The sequence below is a fragment of the Physella acuta genome, unplaced genomic scaffold, assembly GCF_028476545.2.
Source record: "Physella acuta isolate Inbredline_101_S28 unplaced genomic scaffold, ASM2847654v3 ptg001584l, whole genome shotgun sequence".
In the NCBI taxonomy this organism is placed as follows: Eukaryota; Metazoa; Mollusca; class Gastropoda; family Physidae; genus Physella; species Physella acuta.
The window spans coordinates 75,410-100,587 of record NW_026733098.1 but is presented as its reverse complement, the minus strand read 5'-3'; the positions used below and the strand labels follow the sequence as shown (position 1 = coordinate 100,587).

The following is a 25,178-nucleotide window of genomic DNA, read 5'->3' as shown; positions in this document are numbered from 1 at the left end:
TGACCACTAAGCTATTAAAACTCGTGATCATTTCTCCATTATGAGTGTGTGTCCCCCCCCCCTCCCAAAAAAAATCTACCGCCCCACCGAACGAAATTGAATTTATCTAGAAAATATATACTTTAAACAGCCCCCCCCCCCCCCCGAAAATTCCAAGTGCCCCCATCCCCAGCGAAATCGGGCGACCAAACAATATTAGCAAACGAACCAATTTAAAAACACGCCTATGTCATGACAAATCAGCGGTGCAGTAGGTGTCTCTCTTCCAAAAATTTTGCTCTTACGTTTCCATAAACATTATTCTGGCCCTAAATGTGGACCTTATATGTAGTCCATTCTATTCGGTCATTTCTTCGATCCATATTCTGTAGCCAAATTAGTTCTTGCATATGTTATAGAAGCTAAATATCATACCATTTTATTACTACACAATTTTTTAAAAAAACTTAAATTTAAAGCAAGTGTGCATGCGTAAATTTTTTTTTTTAACTTTCCGATTTGTTAAAACTTGTTCCTGGTGGGCGGGGTCATCAAGGTGGCTTACTCCTCCCAAATATTAGCGTAAAAAATTATACTGCAGTTTAAAAAAAAAGACATTTTAATTTATTTTTAATTTTTTTCGCTTCGTCCTCACGGAGTAGAGAACGCTCGTGTGATATGGCTCGCCCGTCGCGTGCTAGCCTCGTCTTCAAACAGACCCCGCATCACTGGCGAGATGGGGGAAAAAAATTGCAACAAGGGAAACCACTCTCTTGTGACGTCACACATGGCTTTAAAATGACCGCCCCTTTCGGACCGTATTTAAAGAAGTTTAATTTTGTGGTTTCTCTTAGTTAAAATATTTTTAGCGTAGCCTATCCACAAGATATTTAAGTCTTTTGAATAACATTTTGTTTTACAATATTTGTTTCAAGAAAAAACGGACAGAGTAGTTTTTAATATACTGTAACAAACTAGTTCAAAATTTAAAGGAAGTCTGAAATTGATCCAAATAAAGATATCACTTGCGGTTAGACATTTTCATTAGAAATTCCACTTTAGTATTTAAAACGAAAAACAACGTATGTCTCTTCAAATTAAATTTGAATTGTAGAAGTATTTCAAGACAAATATCACTTTACTAAACTCACCTAAATTATCGAGAGAACGTATATTCTGAAACTCAAAGTTAACTGGATTTCGTGTGTATTTTAGAGCCTGATAAGTAAGAACTGAATTCGGTCAATAGGTAACTGACCAGCACTGATTTCAGTCAAAGACTTTCAGGCAGGTTTTAAACAGGGATACTGACCGGTGCAAGATGGCCAACAGTTGCAGAAAAACCCGCCCAGTTCTTTGTTTGTTTCTGGTCGTGATCTGTAGTTTAACGGGAGCCTCCGGTAAGTGTTGTTTGTTGTCTTTTGTGCGTTTGGTCAGACTAAAGTCTTTTTCAATAGCATATTGTGTAATGTCAGAATTTCCGAAGTATTCTAACTAGAATGTGTACTATTAAAATATCTAAAGCCTTATAAATACATTGAGCACTATAAGAATACAAAATGTTCTTTAACATTTTAAAAGTTTACTTCTAGTTTATTATACTGACCCGTATTTAGAGCAGATATAAACGACCCAGAACCGTATTTCGGTGATGTAAATGACCCAGACCCGCGTTTAAATTATATAACCGTGTAATAGGTGGTGAAATTGCTACAGACCCGTGTTTATGTAAATGATATAACTGTGACATATGATTGAATGAAATTATGTAAATAATACATACAATTGTTGGGGGAAAAACATACTCTTAAATCTTTGACAGCTAAAAAAGTAATAAAGCAACAGAAATCAATCTGAATGGTTTCCCCTGAGTTTAAAAACACAGAGAAAAACAGAAAATGAAATTAAGCTTTTTAATTTTTTGTTTATTAAAACAAGAGATTATGTTTTAAAAAATCAGTTCTTTTTTTTATCAACATCGATTCCTTTCGATCAAATTTCATTTCTCTCAGATCAAATCTCGAGTATTTTTTTTTGTATAAATAGAAAAAGAATGAGGTATTACGCAACAAACAAGATACCATGTCCCATAGCAGTAGAACTTAAGAATCGGAGTTTTGGGGTCATTCATTAACTAAGATGTGATAATGTCTGTAAAAACAAAACAGAAGCATCGCCTATTTTACCCCTGTTAGACAGACACGTTCTATACCTTGTTTTTGCTGTATCCTAATTTATAAAAGGCCATGTGCGCTCTTCTCTCTCTCTCTCTCTTTCTCTGTCCGCAAAAAATTTTCGCCGGACATCACGTCAGAATCGGCAGCGGTATATGGAGAACTTTTTACGGACTTTTGTTGAAAATAATATGTTAGATGTTTTAAATGTATAACCACAATTTTACTTAAAGAAGAAAAATAAAAATTAAAGGCGTATTCGAATGTAGAGAAACAGTATTATTTATGCAACCGGAAAAGCATTAATATATGTGAAAAAGAACGCATAAAACTGTGACGTCACTATTGCTTATACATTAACTAATGACGTCATCTACCGTGTTTAGAATGAAAAGAAATGAACTATTTCATTCAAATTTGATTTAGATCTACGTACACTATGAAATGTATACAATACAATTTTTCCGGCCTAAACTCATAAAATTTATTTTATGTATTTGGATTCTAGATCTAGACTAAATCTAAATCTACGCAATAACTAGATCTAGACGTAGACGCTAAGATCTAGATTTAGACTCGAACTTCTCTAAAATCAATTCCAAAAATAAATTTCTATATTAGGACTAAACTATTTCAAGACTTATTTATTTTATACAAAATCTTTGTTTGGAACTGGCTAATTTGGGATAAAAAATTAATTTGAAAGAATAGGCATATTCGCGTAAGTTAAGATTTTAAAATACGTGTTTCATTCTCCGTATTTTATAAGGTGCCTAAATAGCGGAGATGTTAGTGTACATTAAACCACGCAGGTGGTGCGGGTTCGAGACACAGCAAGTCAACTTGGTTAATGTATTCTTTTTTATTATGCTCGGGCTAAACTTAAAAAAAAATTCTTTTAGGAATCTAGATCTAGATCTAGATTGTCGGGTGTCCGATAGGGCACTTCCCGGCGCCGCAGGCGCTTCAAATTTGGCATGATCTTGCCTTGGTGCGACAGAACACGGGGGCCGGTTGGCCGAAAAGTCTACGATGTGGGGGTCAAAACTGACTTCGACTGACCGGTACCTTATATGAGCTTTAAATCGAAAAAAAATGTCCACGGAGGAACCTCTTCATAACTCTTGAGGTCGTAGACCGACCTTCGGGCGAATTAATTAAGCATTCAAATTCTCAATGTTTTCGAAAGCCTAAGCGAAGCTGGGCAGCATGCCTAGTGGTTCAGAAATATCAGTGCCATTTTGTAAAGAATCTTTACTTCTCTCAGAGTCTAAGTTTCCTAGAACTTGACCGATATTTCTTGAATACGTATTGTCGTTTGCCACAATACCTTTAAAAATCCCCCCTCTCCCCCCATTTTTTTTCATCCTACTACCTTAAAGAAATGTGTTTTGATATGTATAGCCAGAAATGTTAAAGATGAATTAACCACCAAATTAAATTAACATAACGACATTTTTCAGCGTGTAATTATTATCTTAAATTTTAATGTCACTATCCCGGATTCGAGTCTGTAGGACGTCTCTGAGTCCACCCAGCTATCATGTGTACCTGGCTCAAGTTAGGGAAAGTAAGGCGACTGGGCATAGTGCTGACATCACTGCCCCCTTGTATGCCGTGGTCATTGAAAAAGATGAACTCTACTTCATCTGCCCATGTGTCTTTAAGCATGAACGGGAAAGATGATGATCGATGCTATTGGAGCAGCTAGAGCTGGTCATACTATGGGATAATGTCCCAAGCGACGAGACGACAAAATGCCGCCTGAATAGATTTACTTGTTTTGTAGAAACGACAAAATGCTACTATATTGTAGGCCAGGGCAAAATGCTGGCATAATCAGACGTACTATAGGGAAATAAAAATGTCCTAATCAAGCATGTTTTAGTGAAATACAAAATGTCCTAATCAAGCATGTTTTAGTGAAATACAAAATGTCCTAATTAGACATGTTTTATGGAAATAAAAATGTCCTATTCGGGCATATTTTAGGGAAATACAAAATGTCCTAATTAGACATGTTTTATGGAAATAAAAATGTCCTATTCGGGCATATTTTAGGGAAATACAAAATGTCTTAATAAGCCCTGTTTTAGGGAAATAAAAATATCCTAAAAAGCCCTGTTTTATGGAAATACAAAATGTCCTAATAAGCCCTATTTTAGGGAAATACAAAATGCCGCCACTGATGTATTGTAGGCAAGGACAATACACCACCCGAAACAGACACCGCATGGAAGAACATATTCTGTTTCACTAACTCTAACTTCGTCAAGAAAATTATATTCTATTTTTGGAAACAAAATTGTTTCCCAGATAGAAAACCGAATTAAACCTAATTGCTGCCCTTACGCAATACGGATCATTAAGAAAACCGATCATTTGTAAACATAATAAAGTTATTCTTCCTTTTTGTAATGACATAAAGTAGTAAAGAAAATATTCCAGCAACAAAAATATCGCATGTAATTGTAAGAGACGAAAAATGATTGAGACCCTAAATTACTTTGATGTAGAATTAATTAATGGCTACTCCATTCAGTGGCGTAGCTAGAATTTTTGGGCCCTATGCAAAAAGTGTTAGTGGGCCCCTCAGAGGCGTAGCGACCCTTCCCGGCGACCGGGAACAAACTTTCGATTTGCACCCCCCCTCCCCCGCCTCAGACTTTCGATTTGCATCCCCCCGTCAAACTTTTGAAAAAGGGCCCCTATTAGCCTTGGGCTCCTATGCCTTGCTTACGCTAGCTTTACGGTAGCTACGCCACTGACTCCAATGTGCCTAGATATGTCATGGACATAGTTTCTTTCAGGCATCTCATCGGGCGGCGGAGTTCCTCCCCCCCCCCCACCCACCACCCCAGTGCCGGCGCCAGGTTATTTAGCGCCATAGGCAAAATTTATTAAAACGCCCCCTTTCACACAGATTAATTAATAAAACATGTATCAGAAAACAATTAATTAAAAGTGGCATATTAATGTATTATCAATTGCATAAAAATTATAAGTAGATATGAAAATCAAATTTTACTTGCCTCCTTCGTCGCAAAAGTTTGTACAATTCATTCAATTCCAGTTTGCAAGCGTAATCACATTCTATTAAAATTGTTACAAAGTCCACGAGTCTACTTTGTACTTACAGACAACCTCCCCCCCTCGCCCCCCCCCCCCCCTTAGAAAATTTCAAATGCTTCTCTTCCCCCCCCCCCCCCTCCCGGGAGAAAAAGTCGGAGGAAAAAAAAACACTGGACAAAAAACACAGTTCTTGTAGTGTTGGGCTCTCTGCAGACCTCCCAGAACGGAACTTACCTGTTTTAAGCTTGACTGTCTTTAGTTATATTTGTAAAATGTCTATATTGTGTGATTATGTAACGATTATTTTGTTGTTGAAAAATTAAAGGTTATAAATGTTATAGATTCCAGCCTACAAATGTTATATATATATAAATCCAATAGGAGAGGGTGAAAAATATGGTAAAGACAATTAATTAGATAATTAGTTTGCGACTAGACGACGTTAGACGCATTTGTTGCACTATCTCATACTGTATGTCTACTAACATTAAGTATTGCAATCTACAACGGCTACTGATGTATTTGTTTTTCAACTGGATAATGCTAAAAAAACCTAACAAACTACTTTGTTTAGAACTTCTGCTCTATATAAATGCTACAATAGCAAATAATAACTTTAAGTTGTATTTATATGTAAGCGGTCATCCTAAGGTGCAGGAATTTGAAATGGATGAATTATCTCCCATTTGGAAATCCAAATACCAATTTTTTTTCTCAAGGGAAATAACTTTTAAAAAAAAGCAAAATTAACCAAGTATAACTAAGACATACTTGAAAAACAATACAACGATCTAAATTTCATTAAGTAATAATTGTAAAAAAGTATTTTACATTAACTATGTAACCGTGGCAATAGAATATATTTTATCAATTGACTACTTAACTGTAGGTTTGGTTTGAAAGTCTAAATACGGTGGCTTTATTATAGCATACTTCTAGTCAATAATGATGACATTTAACTTAGTAGTAATGTATAAAAAGTAAAAAATGTAAAATTGTTGGATCGCTTAAACAAAGGGGCACCTTTAAAAAAAATCAAATTCGGGCTACTGTTTAAGACAGGGGTCGGCAACCTGCGGCTCTTTTGATATCAAGATGCGGCTCTCCAGCTCCTTGAACAAATACTAATAATCTTAATAAAAAAATAAAATATTTGAAATAAAAAAATGTTAGTGGCTCTTTAAAACCAGGGAAATTTTGAAATTGTAACTTTTGGCTCTTCCGCTTCAAAAGGTTGCCGACCCCTGGTTTAAGATATTGCTATAATTACTGATTAAATTTTTAAAAAATGTATAATTTGAAGAAACTAAGTTTACGATTAGTTATAAATTCAAGCCAATATAATATTTTAGTGGTAATATAGATTCCTACAAAAAACTAAAGATTTTTCAGGTAGAAAACGCCTACCTTTCTTTATAGTGTGTTCCGCCGTGAATTGAAATCATCTAACTTACGATAAACTCGACTACTCAATATACTCGACTACATTCACAAACTTCGACACCTAAACATAACCAGACTCGATGCTCCAGAACTACACCAACTCGCTTAACTTTACCAAGCTCTACAAACGATACTCCCAATCAACAACGATTTCACAGCCAACATATTTCGGTATCCTTAATACCGCAAGACTCGATATTCCCTAACTCCAGAACTACGATGCCTCATCACCCACATTCTCATTTCTCTACTACTAATCAGATTCCACTAGACCTACAACTACAAGGCAGCCAAATAAAAAAAATACGAGACTTTAACACTTCGATAGTTTATACCTACGAAACCATATCAACAACAGCCTTCCGCCGTTACTCCCAAATATAAACGATTCATCAAAACTTAACAAACAAGTACAATACTTTGAAAACCCCGTCATTAGAAAACTCTATACACCAGAACAGATTTTTAATTCAAAGTCAGAGGAAACAAGACTTAAAAACCAAAATGTCACGTGTTTTGGAACGCCCTGTCTATCGCTGGAGCGATCACTAAATCAACATTAAAATTAGATAACTGTTTGAAATGTTCGAAATTTAAATTACGGACTTATTACATAGTTTTCTTCATCAATTATGTGACACCAAAATAAAACGGCAAAGTGACTGGTAAAAAGCGTCTCGACCTTTCCAAATTAGGGAGGTTGGGGTTGTATTCTCATCATCGCGGATAAAAACCTATATAGGCCTCAATTTGGGGTGGGGGCGCAAAGTTGATAGTTCGTGCTGAGCGCTGAAATAGATCGCTACTCCTTTGTATATTACCATCTATAGTTTATAAAAGATTATCAAAGTTATTATTATTTGGTACTTTTTTATAATAACGATTTAACCTGTTTTTGCGCCTCCTTTGATGGCGCCCTAGGCGACCGCCTAGTTCGCCTTATAGGTAGCGCCGGCCCTGCCCCCCCCCTCCACACACACACACAGACACAGACACATCGCAGAACGTCTACCTCCTCCCTGAACGAAATATAATTGATACTTTTACAAGTGTCCGCCCCCCCCCCCCCCCCCCCACCGGAGAAAAAAGTCTGAAAGAAACACTGAATGACGCTACTTGAAAATGTACACGCTGTGATACGTTTATAATATAAGTTATACATTTGATAGATGTGTGTAACGAAATCCTATTTCTGTTGTATTTGCACTATAAGTAAGACCATTTACTTTATCTTATTTTGTTGCATTAAAGTGCAGGGGTTTTCCAAACTTTTCAGTCCAAGGGCCGCATTAACTATTAAATTTCAGTTCGGGGGCCAGTTTCTTCCGGATATATCTTTGATTTTTCTGGGCAAAGTTCCTCAGCCATCACCAACAAACGTTTTTACCGTGGACAAAAAGATCTCCGCGGGCCGGATGAGAGGACCTCGCGGGCCGCATCCGGCCTGCGGGCCGTAGTTTGTAGACCCCTGCATTAAAGCATACTATCCAAGCCTACGCCATTGATTTCACTCTATTACACTAACAACACGTAGACCACACGTGTGTAAAACATCGATACATACACTTCGCGTACTTTACATCGTCAATCATTCCAATATGCAATACCAACAATACCTAGACAAGGTGTAATTAATATTGTTGTCAGGTGTTTTTGACTGCTAAGAAAATCGCTGAATCCAACAAAAGACTTTCCGGATGAGCAGAGTTTCTTTCAGGCATCTCTTCGGGCACCCCCCCCCCCTCCCAAAGAACATCTACCACCACCTCTCCTCCCCCCCCCCCATCCCCCATCCCCGAACGAAATAGAAGTAATGTAGAAAATATCTACTTTTACTAGAGTCACCCCACTCCCCCTCGAAAATTTCAAGTGCTTCACCCCTCCACCCCACCCCCACCCCGGAGAAAAAAACTGGAAAAAAACACTGTGGATGAGAGCAAGACATTCCGCCCCCACCCTCACCCCCCCCCCCCCCTCCGCTCCCCACCCCGTCAATTACACTCCGGACATACCAAGCAATACTGTCTAACTATGACCAAGCAATACTGTCTAACTATGACCAAGCAATACTGTCTAACTATGACCAAGCAATACTGTCTAACTATGACCAAGCAATACTGTCTAACTATGACCAAGCAATACTGTCTAACTATGACCAAGCAATACTGTCTAACTATGACCAAGCAATACTGTCTAACTATGACCAAGCAATACTGTCTAACTATGACCAAGCAATACTGTCTAACTATGACCAAGCAATACTGTCTAACTATGACCAAGCAATACTGTCTAACTATAACCAAGCAATACTGTCTAACTATGACCAAGCAATACTGTCTAACTATGACCAAGCAATACTGTCTAACTATAACCAAGCAATACTGTCTAACTATGACCAAGCAATACTGTCTAACTATGACCAAGCAATACTGTCTAACTATGACCAAGCAATACTGTCTAACTATGACCAAGCAATACTGTCTAACTATAACCAAGCAATACTGTCTAACTATGACCAAGCAATACTGTCTAACTATGACCAAGCAATACTGTCTAACTATGACCAAGCAATACTGTCTAACTATGACCAAGCAATACTGTCTAACTATGACCAAGCAATACTGTCTAACTATGACCAAGCAATACTGTCTAACTATGACCAAGCAATACTGTCTAACTATGACCAAGCAATACTGTCTAACTATGACCAAGCAATACTGTCTAACTATGACCAAGCAATACTGTCTAACTATGACCAAGCAATACTGTCTAACTATGACCAAGCAATACTGTCTAACTATGACCAAGCAATACTGTCTAACTATGACCAAGCAAAGCTGTCTAACTATGACCAAGCAATACTGTCTAACTATGACCTTTGACCTAGACTTTAGGAAACACTCGACAAAAATCCGAATAAAGGAATATTGATCTCTAAATTCCTGCACTGTATGCGGAAGCAGGAAGCGATGTTAAACGACCAAAAAAAATAGTTCCCCTTTTTTTTTTTGTCCACATGTATCATACAAGCGAGGGGTATTGATTTAGAAAAAAATATTTTTATTCAAAATTACCATCATCATTCTAAATCTTCAAACCTTTCAAAAAGGGTGGGTGCCGTTGAGATTTATTTCTTGTGTTGTTATTTATGTCTCTCCTATCGCTAAAATATTTTTTTTTAAAAATTGGGATTAGGTTTTCTAATTATAGTTAACGTTCACATTAATCTTCGGCCCATTATTCATGTTTTTAGAGTTCAGCCTTTGTTGAAAAATAAATTATTGCCTTATCAACGTAAACAACGAAATTTGTGATCAATGGTGTTTATAATAGGTTTGAAAATCTGGTTCCAAATGGTTGTTGCCAGAAAGCATATTTTTCAATCAAAGTTGAATATTTTATAACATTTGAGAAATACGTACAAAATGATCCAGTTTTACTGAGGCTAGAAATATTCAAACAAATAATTACTAGTCATATAATCGTAATTTAGCAAACACTTTGATTTTTAATTTGGATAAGTAGAGTCAGGGTGTGGTAGTTATAGCCAATTATAGGGGATGTTATATTATCTAATATAAAAAAAATTCTAGGCTTTACCTCATTGACCGCTATTTTGCATTTTATCATGGAAAACAATTGTTGTGATTTTTATTGTTTTACTTTCCCTGGCGATTCACCGTCATTTCACTCGCTAGCCTCGGCTGTTATAGTTACTCATTCTTCCCATCTTCTGAAAGATTTACATTTTTAAACCTTATATATATATATATATATATATATATATATATATATATATATATATATATATATATATATATGTGTGTGTGTGTATCATGTAGTGACTTTTATATTTTCTATTCGCCAGGACAAATAAACACGTCAGAGCAGCAATGGCGTAAGTATATCTGTGATTTTCGTCAAGTTTTTGTACACCATCAATTACACAGACCTAAAGATTTTGTACACCATCAATTACACAGACCTAAAGTGTGTGTACACCATCAATTACACAGGCCTAAAGTTTTTGTACACCATCAATCACACAGACCTAAAGTGTGTGTACACCATCAATTACACAGGCCTAAAGTTTTTGTACACCATCAATCACACAGACCTAAAGTTTTTGCATATCATCAGTTATACATACCTAAAGTTTTTGCATATTATCAGTTATACATACATAAAGTTTTTGCATATCATCAGTTATACATACCTAAAGTTTTTGCATATCATCAGTTATACATAACTTAAGTTTTTGCATATCATCAGTTATACATACCTAAAGTTTTTGCATATCATCAGTTATACATACCTAAAGATTTTGCATATCATCAGTTATACATACCTAACGTTTTTGCATATCATCTGTTATACATACATACAGTTTTTGCATATCATCAGTTATACATACCTAAAGATTTTGCATATCATCAGTTATACATACCTAAAGTTTTTGCATATTATCAGTTATACATACATAAAGTTTTTGCATATCATCAGTTATACATACCTAAAGTTTTTGCATATCATCAGTTATACATACCTAAAGTTTTTGCATATCATCAGTTATACATACCTAAAGTTTTTGCATATCATCAGTTATACATACCTAAAGTTTTTGCATATCATCAGTTATACATACCTAAAGTTTTTGCATATCATCAGTTATACATACCTAAAGATTTTGCATATCATCAGTTATACATACCTAACGTTTTTGCATATCATCTGTTATACATACATACAGTTTTTGCATATCATCAGTTATACATACCTAAAGTTTTTGCATATCATCTGTTATACATACATACAGTTTTTGCATATCATCAGTTATACATACCTAAAGTTTTTGTATATCATCTGTTATACAGAATCACTGCCTACCTCGTTTTACTTATTGGTGCTTTTTATTTCACAAAGTGGCATCCATGTTTTGTTTGTAATTATCAGCTACCGACCGTTTGTATTTTCACCATTTGCTCATATGTTTACTTATTGGTTAAATAAAAATGCAAGTTTAGGTTTGTTTAACTGTCTGTTACTTTGTATGCTTTGGTCAGTGTATTTAGCTATAATTATATCAAACATTTAGGCATCTCGATCCATATATTGAGATACATATCAAACATACTTCAAACATTTAGGCGTCTTGATCGATAGATAACGTTCAACTTGCAGTTATTGTTGCCATTAACTAACGGTCAACTTGCTGTTATTGTGGCCAATAGATAACGGTGAACTTGCAGTTATAGTGGCCGCTACATAACGGTCAACTTGCAGTTATAATGGCCACTACATAACGGTCAACTTCTTGCAGAGTTTTAACCGCTAGTCGATCTCCTTTATACTTTACCTTATACGAAGTATAAAGGAAGTATTGTAATAGTGCAAAAAAAAAAATCGAGACTTTCACAAATCTCAACGTTTTACACTTCCCTGAGTCGGAAAAAAAATAGTTCTACAATTTTGTTCGTATGTCTGTGTGTCTGTGAGCATGATAACTTGAGTACCGTTACAGCAAGGTTAATGAAATTTTATATATAAGTATTATATCAAATGTGTAGTTCTGTATCAACTTTTCAACGATTTCCGGTAACCTGAAGTGGAACTTATTCTACTTTTGGGTTTTCAAAAGCCTGTAGTCTGAGTACTGTTTCAGGTAGTTAAACAAAATTTCACTCCCGCTTTATTTCAGTTATGAGCTTTATTTATTACATTTTTTTTCCATTTCAATTAAAAGATATCAATTCTTTTGAATTATATTTCTAAAAAAGTGTTTGCTAAAATACTATTATATAACTAGTAAATATTTCTTTGACTATTTATATTTCTAGCCTTAATGAAAGCGGAAGTAATTTTCTACTTATTACACAAATATAAAATTCTTAAGTTTGTTAAAAAAATATCCTTTCTGGCAACAATTTGGTGCCATTAGAGCCATTCTACAAAATTGGTTAAATGAAGTGGTTACTCATTAAATAAATTTTCACCAGTCTAGAAGATTGGTGTTCAGCGCATCGTTTTCTATTTTAACAAGAGTATATGGATAATTAAACAGTTTACAAATCACAAAAGTGAAACTAACAGACATAACATACTAATTAAGTTTTATTTTTTTTCAATTCATATAACCAATTGTTCTTTACCTATTTTTTGCAATTAAATTGTATTTATTTCAAACAAGTTTTGGGAAGAATTTAGCAGGTTGTATCCCTTTATAGTTTTAATTTCAAATGGGAAGTAACTAGCATACTTTAATATTTAACCTAAAAGTGGTCTAATGATTTTTAAAGAATGAAAAACGTCTTTAAACGTTATAAACACTTATTTAATACATTACTATACTTATTACTACATGTTACCATTATATGTAGTTGTTTACTTATATTAGTGGTTGATTTTTTTTAATAATTTAAATTTATGTTAATTTTCTCGCTCCAAGGAGTGCCTTTCTATGTTAATACATCTAACTTCATGCATCATCTTAAAACCAGATATTACTCTACTATAGTATTAGTATGTTAAAACACAATTAAACGTTAGTAATCAACCATTTGATTGCTTTGTTTTAAACTTTAAAAAATCATCTTGTTGCATTATTTAAACTTTAAAAAATCATCTTGTTGTCGTATTTAAAATTTAAAAAATCATCTTGTTGTCTTATTTAAACTTTAAAACATCATCTTGTTGTCGTATTTAAACATAAAAAAAATATTTCTGGAATGTTCCAGCGTTCCCCTTCGGCTACGTCGACCTGTGCTTCCACTTCCGTGGCACGTGCAACACCACGTGCAGGTTCGTCAACCACCAGCGCTGGGGCGTGCCCCTGTGTCCCATCTATGTCAACCCCTCCCTGCAGTGCTGCTTCGAGATGCCAGACAACAGTGAGTGCTGTGTGACACGACGCTTTAAGCACAGTAGAACGTGACGCCATATAAGACGCATTAAGTACAGTGTGACACGACGCTTTAAGCACAGTAGAACGTGACGCCCTATAAGACGCTTTAAGTACAGTGTGACACGACGCTTTAAGCACAGTAGAACATGACGCCCTATATGACGCTTTAAGTACAGTGTGACACGACGTTTTAAGCACAGTAGAACATGACGCCCTTTATGACGCTTTAAGTACAGTGTGACACGACGCTTTAAGCACAGTAGAACATGACGCCCTATATGACGCTTTAAGTACAGTGTGACACGACGCTTTAAGCACAGTAGAACATGACGCCCTATATGACGCTTTAAGTACAGTGTGACACGACGCTTTAAGCACAGTAGAACATGACGCCCTATATGACGCTTTAAGTACAGTGTGACACGACGCTTTAAGCACAGTAGAACATGACGCCCTATAAGACGCCCTAAGGACATAACGCCCGTAGTACTATAATATGACGCCTATATTACTGTGATATGACGTCAAATATAACGCCTTAAGTACAGTATGACGTGACGCCCCACAAGACGCCCTACATAAAGCCCAAAGTACATCTCCCATGACAATATCAACTTATGAACTAATCACGTGTGTCCATGACAACGACATATTTACCACATACCCGACAACCTAGGTACCGCGATGTTAAAATTGTGTCCCCCTGTTTCAGTGACCCCACGCCCCTGGGTGTCAACAACCACCACGCCAACCCCTCCAACAACCCGGGCTGCGGAGTATGGTAAGACAATTCTTCTTGTGTGAATGCTAGTAGGGTTATTCAGTATAGTCTCCATTGACACTATGGCTATATGAGTTAGGATAGAGGTTTGTCAACAAGTTATGACCGGCTTCCTGTTATGGTTATGGCTGTTCATGTTATAAATTAAGTGTAGGTGTGGCGTGGTTGAATGGTAGAGCTTACAACAGCTAGCTCGAAAGTCTTGAGTTCGGATTCCGGGGTTGATTTTGTAGGATGTTCCAGCTCTGATGGGTACTTGACTCACGTTAGGGAAACTAAGGCGGCTGGGTATAGTGCAGACCACACAACCTCTCTGTATGTCGATCTCATTGAGATGACAGATAAAACAGATGATGATTGTTATGGTTATTGTTGTTTGGGATAGAGTTAAGGGTAGGGTTATAACCAGTAATATGTTTAGGGTTACGACAAAAACTTAACTTTGACGCATCATATTGCCGTTTAAAAATGCTTACATTTTTTTTCTTTTTCTACATTTGAATCTGAGTGCCGAGTACACAACGAAAAAATTTTTTCGCATTCACAAAATGTGTGTGTGTGTGTGTGCGAGTTTGCGTAAAACCAGTAATTAACTTTTAAAACAAATTAATCATGACACCTTCATCAAAATTAAAATAGATTAGTAAATTTGCAATAATTGAATAATTTTACAAAATATTTTAATTAAAAACTACTTTTTAGCCCGTTTTTTTTTAAAATATAAACTAATCATTTATTTTTAAGAAAGAAATGCCTTGAAAGCTGTTTGCTAAGAGTACATTTCTTGATTTATGTTTTTAAAAAACCTGACATTAAGCATATCAGGAAAACAAACAATTATTATTTTACCCTGAAAAATAATAGGAGGAAATGAACGCACTCCAAGGCTGGGGCATCTTTTATCGAATTCTTTAGCGCGGGGCTTCTCACGTTATTTGAAGCAGGGTCCTACGAAATAATATTATGTGAATTGTAAGGGGACATTGATAATGTGGAATTAGAATTGTGTGTAGTGTGTTGCTGTGTAGTGAACTCGTGAGTCGATTGTAGTGATGTGTATGGTGTGGGTGAGTTCGTGTTGTGTGTAGTGTGAGGTGTGTAGTGTGTTGCTTATGTAGTGAACTCGTGAGTTGATTGTAGTGATGTGTATAGTGTGGGTGAGTTCATGTTGTGTGTAGATGTGTGGTCGCTCCTATTGTAAGTTAGGACGGGACGGGGGTGTTTCTTAATCTCCTTAAATTACCCAATTTCTAAATAATAATGAGGAAAACAATTATGAATTATTAATTAGGTCTTATGAATTTATTTGATTAAATTAGCCATCCTTTTTTGTTTAAAAGTGAAAACACTGTGGTTTTTTTTTTGTCATAAAACATGTATGAAACTCAGTGAACAAGAGTTACTTCCCTGTACACGGTTGTTTCAAACCGTCGGCATTCCTTGTGCTTAATGGTTTGTCTAAATAATACTATTGGCTTGTATAATGTAGTTGGCGTTTTCCTTTTATTAATGTAATGAGTCTGTGTCCTCACCCCAATACAGTATGTCAATATCCTTATACTAATAGAGTATGTCAATTTCCTTATCCCAATACAGATAGTCTATGTCCTTATTCCAATGCAATTCGACTATACCCTTATGCCTATGACTCCCGCGAAGAACCCCTTTCCTGTAACTTTAAGAACCACTGAACTAACAGACCTTCAAAACAAAATTGCCCGATTCTATTAGCGTCATTCACCCTGTAGCATTTATCGCCCTTGCTCTAAAATGGCATCAGAGGAACCCCCAGCAGACCGAGGTACGGAAGATTGAAATCACGACCCCAATAACCAAATAGTCTCATTTTTTTTCAACAATCCGATGGTATTCTTCTATTTCAACAACCTTTTTATTTGATTTTTTTTTTCCGCGTTTATTTTACCTGGCGAAAGTTTACAAAATTATGACACTTTTCTAGAATTAACTTTAAAAAAAAAAGTTCTTATCTCCTGTCATATTCTATTATTTTTTTGTGTGAGGGGGGAAAGCCCGAGGGGGTAGGGGTGTCGAAATTGAAGGTTAAAGCACTTAATTCCACCCCAGAGTTGCATTAAGGAGAGAAGAGCACCCCTAGGGAACTGCGCATGTGCGAGGCGCATGCGTAATGGCGATCTCCGAACCAAGTCTTTGAGAGCAATACATTTTTACATGGGGGTTAAGTGAATATTGATTTTTTTTTCTTGGCGTCTTTTAGTTTTGGCACATACATATATGTTTTTTATATAGTTAGACACTAACCCAAACCTTAAACCTAAACATAAACCTGTCAGTCATGTCATAGTGCGGATGGTATCAATGTCGGTAGGGGGTGGGGCGGAATGTGATTGACTTATTTCATAGAAGTGTTTATTTTTATTTGATAGGTTTTGTTTCAACGTAGGTTTCTTTACATCTTATGTCAAATTTTATTTTTCTATACAGTTTTTGTGAAAGTTAACCTGTCCTATCCCTAGGGTAGCTTTATTTTCTTGTTAAAATAAAATGAAATTGTTACTCATTACTCATAGGTAAACTAAATGCAATAGCACGTTCCAATCTCAAGAATACTTATTGATTTACATTATGAGAAGGCGGGTGCAGATCTAAAGGTGTGGTAGAAGGCGTATGTTGGGTGTAAGGTGGTATATATGCAGAGGCGTAGCGACCCTTCCTGGCGCCCGGGGACAAACTTTTCGATTTGCACCCCCCCCCCCCCCCCTCAATATTTCGATTTGCAAGATTTCGATTTGCACCCCCCCCCCTCAAACTTTAAATTTGCACCCCCTCAACCTTTCAATTTATTTTTCCAACCCATTTTGGCGCCCCCTAAGGTCGGCGCCCGGGGACATATGTTCCCCCCCGCCTCCACCCCTCGCTACGCTACTGTATATATGGTATTATTGTGTCTGACTGTTGATATATACTGAGAATTTCGATGTATGTTAAGAATACTGTTCTCGATATAGACTTATGGTCATTATATATCTACACCTATGCTTATGTTTATGTCTATGCCTATGTCTATATCTATATATATATATATATATATATATATATATATATATATATACTAGCTATTTATCTCCAGCGACGTGCGGTACCCAGCCCAGTACCAGACAGAAGAGAATTGTGGGAGGAAGTCTGTCCGCAGAAGGCCGATGGCCGTGGCTGGTGACCATCCGGAGCTGGATCGGCCATCACGCCTGTACAGGGGCGGTGGTATCCCAAAGATGGGTCATAACGGCTGCCCACTGCTTCAAAGTGTGAGGACCCGTGGTTTTAGTTTTTAGTTTGTTTGTTGGTTTGTTTGTTTACGAGTTTGGTGCAGTTCGTGGTAGCCCAAAGATGGGTCATAACGGCCGCCCACTGCTTCAAAGTGTGAGGGCCCCTGATTTTGTTTTATAGTTTGTTTGTTTGACATGCGAGTTTAATGCAGTCCGTGGTGTCCCAGAGATGGTTCATAACAACCGCCCACTGCTTCAAAGTGTGAGGATCCTTGAAGTTTTAGATTATAATATATTTGGATGCTTGTTTGTTTGACATGCGAGTTTATAGGAGATCCCTTTACCGAACCTGGCGGTCATGGGGCAAGTGAAGTAGAATTCACTTGTTTCTATGACCTCGCATATGAAGGAATAGTATGGTCAGCACTATGCCCAGACGACTTTACTTACCCTAACGTGAGTTAGGAACCCATCAGAGTTGGGTGGACTCAGGGATGTTTGACTGACCTGAACCTGGATCCCATAACGATATATATATATATATATATATATATATATATATATATATATATATATATATATATATATATATATATATATATATATTTGAGACAGTTCCCGCCCTCCCCCAACCGAACTAAGATAATTTCCTTCCTACGTCACGAATTGCCTTATTACAATATTCTGTATTTTGTCATGAATGAACTTCAAGGCAAGTTCTTCTGTATTTCTAATTAAACTTTAATTATCAGACTAATTAAAATTTCCCGTCCCGTTTCTGGAACGTTCCGCCCGACAGCCGTCTGAGAATGAAACATCTCGCGTGAAGTCAGCCGCGTGTGACGTCACGACTTCCGGCATGTCTGCTATGAACTGGAGCGGAAGATGATTTGACTTTTGCAATAATCCAACGGCGCTTTTTTTTTTTCTTTTTCTTTCAGGTTCAGTTTCCCTCGCCTGTGGCGAATTAAAGTTGGCGAACACGATCTTATTCGCCATGAGCACGGGGAGAGGGAGATTGTTATACGTGATATTATAATGGTAGGTAGGCGAACTCATTAATTTATATACTCATTATTGTGGCTTCTCGTTATGATAGGTAGGCCTACTCATTAATTTAAGGACTCATTACTGTGGGTTCTCATTTTGGTAGGTACTCATTAATTTAGGTACTCATTATTATGGGATCTCGGTATGGTAGATACTCATTAATTTGAGTGCCCATTATTGTGGGCTCTCATTATAATAGGTACTCATTAATTTAGGTACTCATTATTGTGAAAATAAATCAATTTTCCATCATCTAGTTCATCCTAACATCCAATTCATAGTATAACACAACGTTCACCATCTTCCACCATCCCTATTCATCCCACCATCCACCATCCAATTCATCCCACCATCCACCACCCTATTCATTCTAACATCCATCATCACTATTCCTCATACCATCCATTATTATATTCATCCTACCATCCATCATCCACCATCACTATTCCTCATACCATCCTATTCATCCTACCATCCTATTCATCCTACCATCCTACCATCCACCATAAAATTCATCCCACCATCCACCACCCTATTCATTCTAACATCCACCATCCCAATTCCTCCTACCATCCACCTTCCACCATCCTATTCATCCTACCATCCACCATTCCATTCCTCCTACCATCCTATTCATCCTACCATCCTATTCATCCTACCATCCAGTTCCACTATCTCCAATTCATCCTATCATCCAGTTCCACTATCTCCAATTCATCCTACCATCCCTATTCCTCCTACCACCCACGTCACGCATGAACAACTTCCCATCAACAGCACCCTAACTATTCCTCTGTGGCCAGTAACGACACCAGCTACCTCAAGTACCTGAACGACATCGCCCTGATCCAGCTAGACGAGGATGCCCTTACCCAGCCCATATGTCTGGAGCCCAACCAGTGGCCCCCCACAGACCTCAGAAACTCCATTGAGGAGAACCCCGAGTATGAGATCGAAAACGCTCTGTACGTCCCGAACCCCAGGTTCGAATCCCGTCGAGTTGTTGTTGGTGGGGAGACGGACAACGAGATACCTGAGGTGAATTATCGACCCCCGGAGCCCGAGAACCTCAGCACCCACGGGACGTGCTGGGTGGCTGGGTGGGGGGAGACTTTAGGTGAGTTACACCCCACTTAAAGTTATTTCTATAACGAGTAGGGGTGGGGGAGACTTTAGGCGAGTTACCCCCACATAGAGTTATGTCTATAACGGGTGGGGGTGGGGGTGGGGGGAGACTTTAGGTGAGCTACCCCCACATATAGTTATGTCTATAACGGGTGGGGGTGGGAGGGAGACTAGGTGAGTTACCCCCACAAAGAGTTATGTCTATAACGGGTGGGGGGGGGAGACTTTAGGTGAGTTACCTCCACATAGAGTTATGTCTATAGCGGTTGGGGGTGGGGGGAGACTTTAGGTGAGTTACCTCCACATAGAGTTATGTCTATAGCGGTTGGGGGTGGGGGAGACTTTAGGTGAGTTACCCCCACATGGAGTTATGTCTATAACGGGTGGGGGTGGGAGAGGTGTTACCTCTACAATGGGTTATTTCTATAAGACGTGAAACTGCCCGGATTTTGAAATAATCCCAAGACAGCATTTCTTTACTGTATCGAAAAACAAATAGTGTACGATTACATCTTCATTAAAATAACTGAGGATGGTGTAAGAAATTGTACATATCACTTATAACAATAAAATAAGGACGTTTGTACCCCAACCCCCACCCAGTAGTGTAGCGAGGGGGGGGCGGGGGGACATATGTCCCAGGGCGCCGACCTTATGGGCGCCAAAATGGGTTGGAAAAATAAATTGAAAGGTTGACAGGGGTGCAAATTGAAAGTATAGGGTGAGTGCAAATCAAAATCTTGAGGGGGGGGGGGTTGAAATCGAAATCTTGAGGGGGGTGCAAATCGAAAAGTTTGTCCCCGGGGGCCGGGAAGGGTCGCTACGCCTCTGCCCCCATCCCCTATACTCTACTCACTCATTCATTATATTCAAAACATTACGTGGCGTTTTTATAAATATTTAGAGAATAGAGCTAACCACAGTGTTAATATTGATTCTTGTAAAAGATAATCCTCAAATAGATTTGTAATAATGTCATCGAGTTTACCTGTGTATGTGTATATATACTTTGCATTCTGGTGTTGGGTAGGCCTACAGGTTTTTTTTTTCATTTTTACTATTTTATCACATGTGGTGTATAACTATAAACATTAAAAATAAAATTTAATCAGACTCAGTCTGTTTTACATCAAAATCACACAGAAACAGATAGGTGGGGGAGGGGGAGGGGGGATGGACACTGGATAAGGGATATATTTTCTATATAAACTATTTCGTTCGGTTGGGGGGGGGGGGTTCGGACGGGACGGTAGACTTGCTTTGCGAGGGGGGGGGGGTCCTCTTTTCACCCCTCCTTCTTAAGAGTTTACTGAAAGTAACACTAATTTATCCAATATTCGCCGAAAGTTTCAAGTGCCCCCTAACCCACCCCCTGCCACTTAAATAATATTTAAATTCTGCCTCCGCCAATGCAATTCCACCAAATATTTTTTTACCTCAGACAACCTGAGCCAGGACCAGAGCATACGTGAAGTTTCCGGTGACGTCATCGACCAAGAGCAGTGTAACCAACTGTGGCGCACGACCCTGCCCAACGAGATGATGTGTTTTGGTGACGGTTCCTTTGGTCCTTGCAGTGTAAGGCGGTTTTTTAAACATTCTTCTTCGTTCTTAATTTTTAGTGTTGGGAGGGATCGAGCCTTATCTGAGGGTTTGAACTCGATACTTTTTTCGAATTTATCAACCATGAGCTTTGCCGATTCGACCATGCTTCCATCACAATTAAGGATTACGTGTCCACTGGTTATGCACCATTGGGGCCATTGACTCCGATTTCAACATGCTTTTCTTTTTGGATTTGCTTCCATAGCCTTTGTCCAACCAATAACAAACTACAAGGTAGCAGTTGTTTGATTTTGGAGTTGTCTCTCCTAGAAGACAGGCTGTCCCCAGCTAATGAGCCTCATCTGCCCGAGGGTTCGAACTCGAGACTTTTCGGTTTAGCAACCATGAGCTTTACGGACTCGATCACATTAATTGTAATGTTGGACGTGATTTCCTTCAATACAATAAGATTTTACGTGTCAGCGTGTTATGCACCCTATAGGCCGTAGAATTTCAAATTCATCCTGTTTTTGGTTTTTGGATTTGCTTCCATAGCTTTTGTATATCCAAGAACAAACTACAAGACAACGTTTCATTTTGGAGTTTTCTCCCCCAGATAGGTCGCTGTCCCCACCTATCGAACCTCATATGCACTGGGGTCGTTCGGTTTAGCAACCATAATCTTTATCGACCCGATTCCCTAAAATCTTTTTTTAAAACACGCATTCAATTTAAATAACAATTTGAATTGTGACGAAACTAATATTAAATGAAAGCTTCAATTTAAAAAATGTGGACACTTTCAGCACTTATCACATCCTATACCAACCCCAGCTTTACTAGTTTAGGAGCTTTTTTTACAGACGAAAAAATTAAATTCACTTATTTTTACTTCTCATATACATAGTATAGAGGAAGTGACAGCTAACCCAACCCTAGTGACAGCTAACCCAACCGTAGTGACAGCTAACCCAATCCTTAACCCAACCCTAGGGGAAGCTAACCCAATCCTTAACCCAACCCTAGGGGAAGCTAACCCAATCCTTAACCCAACCCTAGGGGAAGCTAACCCAATCCTTAACCCAACCCTAGGGGAAGCTAACCCAATCCTTAACCCAACCCTAGGGGAAGCTAACCCAATCCTTAACCCAATCCTAGTCACAGCTAACCCAATTCTACTGACAACTCACCCAATCCTACTGACAACTCACCCAATCCTACTGACAACTCACCCAATCCTACTGACAGCTCACCCAATCATACTGACAGCTCACCCAATCCTACTGACAGCTCACCCAATCCTACTGACAGCTCACCCAATCCTACTGACAGCTCACCCAATCCTACTGACAACTCACCCAATCCTACTGACAACTCACCCAATCCTACTGACATCTCACCCAATCCTACTGACAACTCACCCAATCCTACTGATAGCTCACCCAATCTCCCATATTTCATTCTCCCCCAGGGTGACTCAGGCTCCCCCCTGGCCTGTGAGAGGAACGGCCATTTCTACATCGCCGGTGTGACGTCATGGGGGACGGAATCCTGCAACATCACCGGCTACCCCAGCGTCTTCACACGGGTCGAACCCTACCTGCCCTGGATCCGAACCATCATGAGCCGCAGCATGAACCCCGCAGCCTGAACCCCGCAGCACGAAAACCCACTCGAATCCACCATAAACCCAGCACACTGGTTACAAATTGTCATTGAATTAGGAGAAAATAATAAACTAAATTTTAAAATTAAAAAATTTTTTTTTCAGAAATAACAATATTTATGCGCTTCATTTTTACGCTTTTAATATGTTTCTTATTTTTTCAAAAATATCTAAATTTGTTTTTACTTACCTATTTCATTCACTGGTAAATATTTTTAAGAGAATATTTTTTATTTTCCTTAAATTACGACATTCGTACTCCGAATTTGTAGTTGTATTTATTTATTTCATAAATTATGTTTTTATCCTATAATTGTTGTTTTAGGTTATTTATCAAACTTTGAAAATCAATAACCCAATCACAATTAAATTTTTAAAAAAATTGTGCTTGCCTATAAAAGTATCTAACCAAAAAGTTAACAAATACCGGTATCGTAAATAAAGTTTGTTGTTCATACACTTCTGTCATGAATTTTGTTCATTCTGAGGTATGACGTTATAATCTGTTATTATTATTTGTGTGAAAAAGTGAACGAATGTTTGTGGGGGTGGATGTAATACACTAAATAAAAACACAATGCTTTTCATTAATTATTTAAATAACATGAAATAATCAAATTCACATCAATTAATAATTGCATGGAAAACCCCTAGAATGTGTCAATTAATTATATAACCCATTTCCAGCTCAAATAAAAACTTAATTAATAAAAGATCTACGTATGTAAAAATATGTGAAGATTTATGTGTAATGTCGTCGAATATAGAGCGTTGTTCCAAATTTTAGATATATAAATGCGTGAATGATTTAATGTAGGATTCCACTCAGACTAACATTCAAATTAAATCGAAGCATGTAAAACAACAAAGCTAAAAACCTTTGTGATAATAAGCTGACAAATGCACTGAAAATAAGAAAATGAAATAATGTACTTTCTTTAATAAAAGTGTTGGTCGCTTAAATGTGTAAGATATTTCAAAAAGGACAATCAACGTTACTAGCGTCCTACAGGTTGGGTACCTATTTGAGCTGGGTGAACTCAGTGGCGTCCTATGGTTAGATACCAATCAGAGCTGGATAAACTCAGTGTCGTCATACTGGTTGGGTACTCATCAGAGCTGGGTAAACTCAGTGGCATCCTTTTAGGTGAACACAAAACTGTCGTACTTGTCAGGTACCCATTACAGCTGGGTGAACACAGTTGCATCTGGAGCCGAGTATATAAAGACGTTAAGGTGAAGGTCGCAAGACGAAAGGAGCACCGATCAACAACGAACCACTATCCAGAGGCGTAGCGGGGGGGGGGACATATGTTCCCGGGCGCCGACCTTAGGGGGGGCGCTAAATTGAAAGTTTGGGGGGGGTGCAAATGAAAAGTTCGAGGGGAGGGGGGGGGTGCAAATCGAAAGTTGGTGCAAATCGAAAGTTTGTCCCCGCCTCTGCCCCTATCAACCTTAACCTACGAGTAAGTTTTAAAATTATTTATCACGTTCTACATCATCGTACAATTTGCGCACCAGAATTTGCGCACTGTTCTATTTCTTCATTTCGCTATGTTCACCTGTATTTTCCCCGTACCCATTTTATTTACATAGGCAAACATTTAATTTAAACTGTAAAAATAACTTCTAGTTTTTAATAGTTTCTTCCCCCGTGTGCGGAAGTTGATCAAAATTCATCAATAGGCTGAAATGATGATTTATTATCGCATATCAATCATGCTTTTATTAAAACATTAAAGATGAAAAAAGAAAACATCATCTTTTTTTAAAGATTTGATCGATGATAAATCTCGGTGTTACCAACGGAAATGTAACACGTAAGACCTTAATTAAAGGTAAAATCAAATCATCAGTGTTAAAAAATAAAATCTACATTAGAAAAGTATAAACATGCTTAATAATGTACTGATTTACACTAGAACCTATCATATTTCTGCTATGATAGTAGACTACCACCAAAGTTTCTTCCAGACTTTTTTCTCCGGGGGGGGGGGGGGGAGAACTAAAATTTCCGGGGGGGGGGGGGGCACTGTTAAAATTATATATTTTCTATATAAATTTCATTTCGTGCGGGGCAGCGGTAGACTATCTTCGGGGGGAGGGGGCGGCTATGCCTGGGGAAACCAATGACTATCAGTGAGCAGGTGAATAGTTTATTTGTTGCTGTATTTTAATTGTTTATGTTGTGTGCGAA

General features: G+C 37.8%; 1 protein-coding gene across 1 annotated transcript; it reads left to right on the top strand.

Moving 5' to 3' along the window:
- The first annotated feature begins 753 nt into the window (after positions 1 to 753).
- On the top strand, positions 754 to 23,441 carry LOC131929028 (elastase-1-like). Its single transcript, XM_059285218.1, has 9 exons — positions 754 to 1,379; positions 10,537 to 10,566; positions 13,403 to 13,555; positions 14,282 to 14,350; positions 17,460 to 17,634; positions 18,537 to 18,636; positions 19,423 to 19,762; positions 21,212 to 21,348; positions 22,787 to 23,441. Exons 1-9 carry the CDS (start codon positions 1,301 to 1,303, stop codon positions 22,964 to 22,966), a joined length of 1,263 nt encoding a protein of 420 aa, XP_059141201.1. The 5' UTR covers positions 754 to 1,300; the 3' UTR covers positions 22,967 to 23,441.
- The last annotated feature ends 1,737 nt before the right edge of the window (positions 23,442 to 25,178 follow it).

Excerpts from the sequence above, each read along its gene's own strand:
- LOC131929028 (XM_059285218.1), top strand. The coding sequence starts at position 1,301 with ATGGCCAACAGTTGCAGAAAAACCCGCCCAGTTCTTTGTTTGTTTCTG. Across the intron at positions 14,351-17,459 it reads AACCCGGGCTGCGGAGTATG|CGACGTGCGGTACCCAGCCC; the intron begins GTAAGACAATTC and ends ATTTATCTCCAG. Across the intron at positions 18,637-19,422 it reads TTATACGTGATATTATAATG|CACCCTAACTATTCCTCTGT; the intron begins GTAGGTAGGCGA and ends TCCCATCAACAG.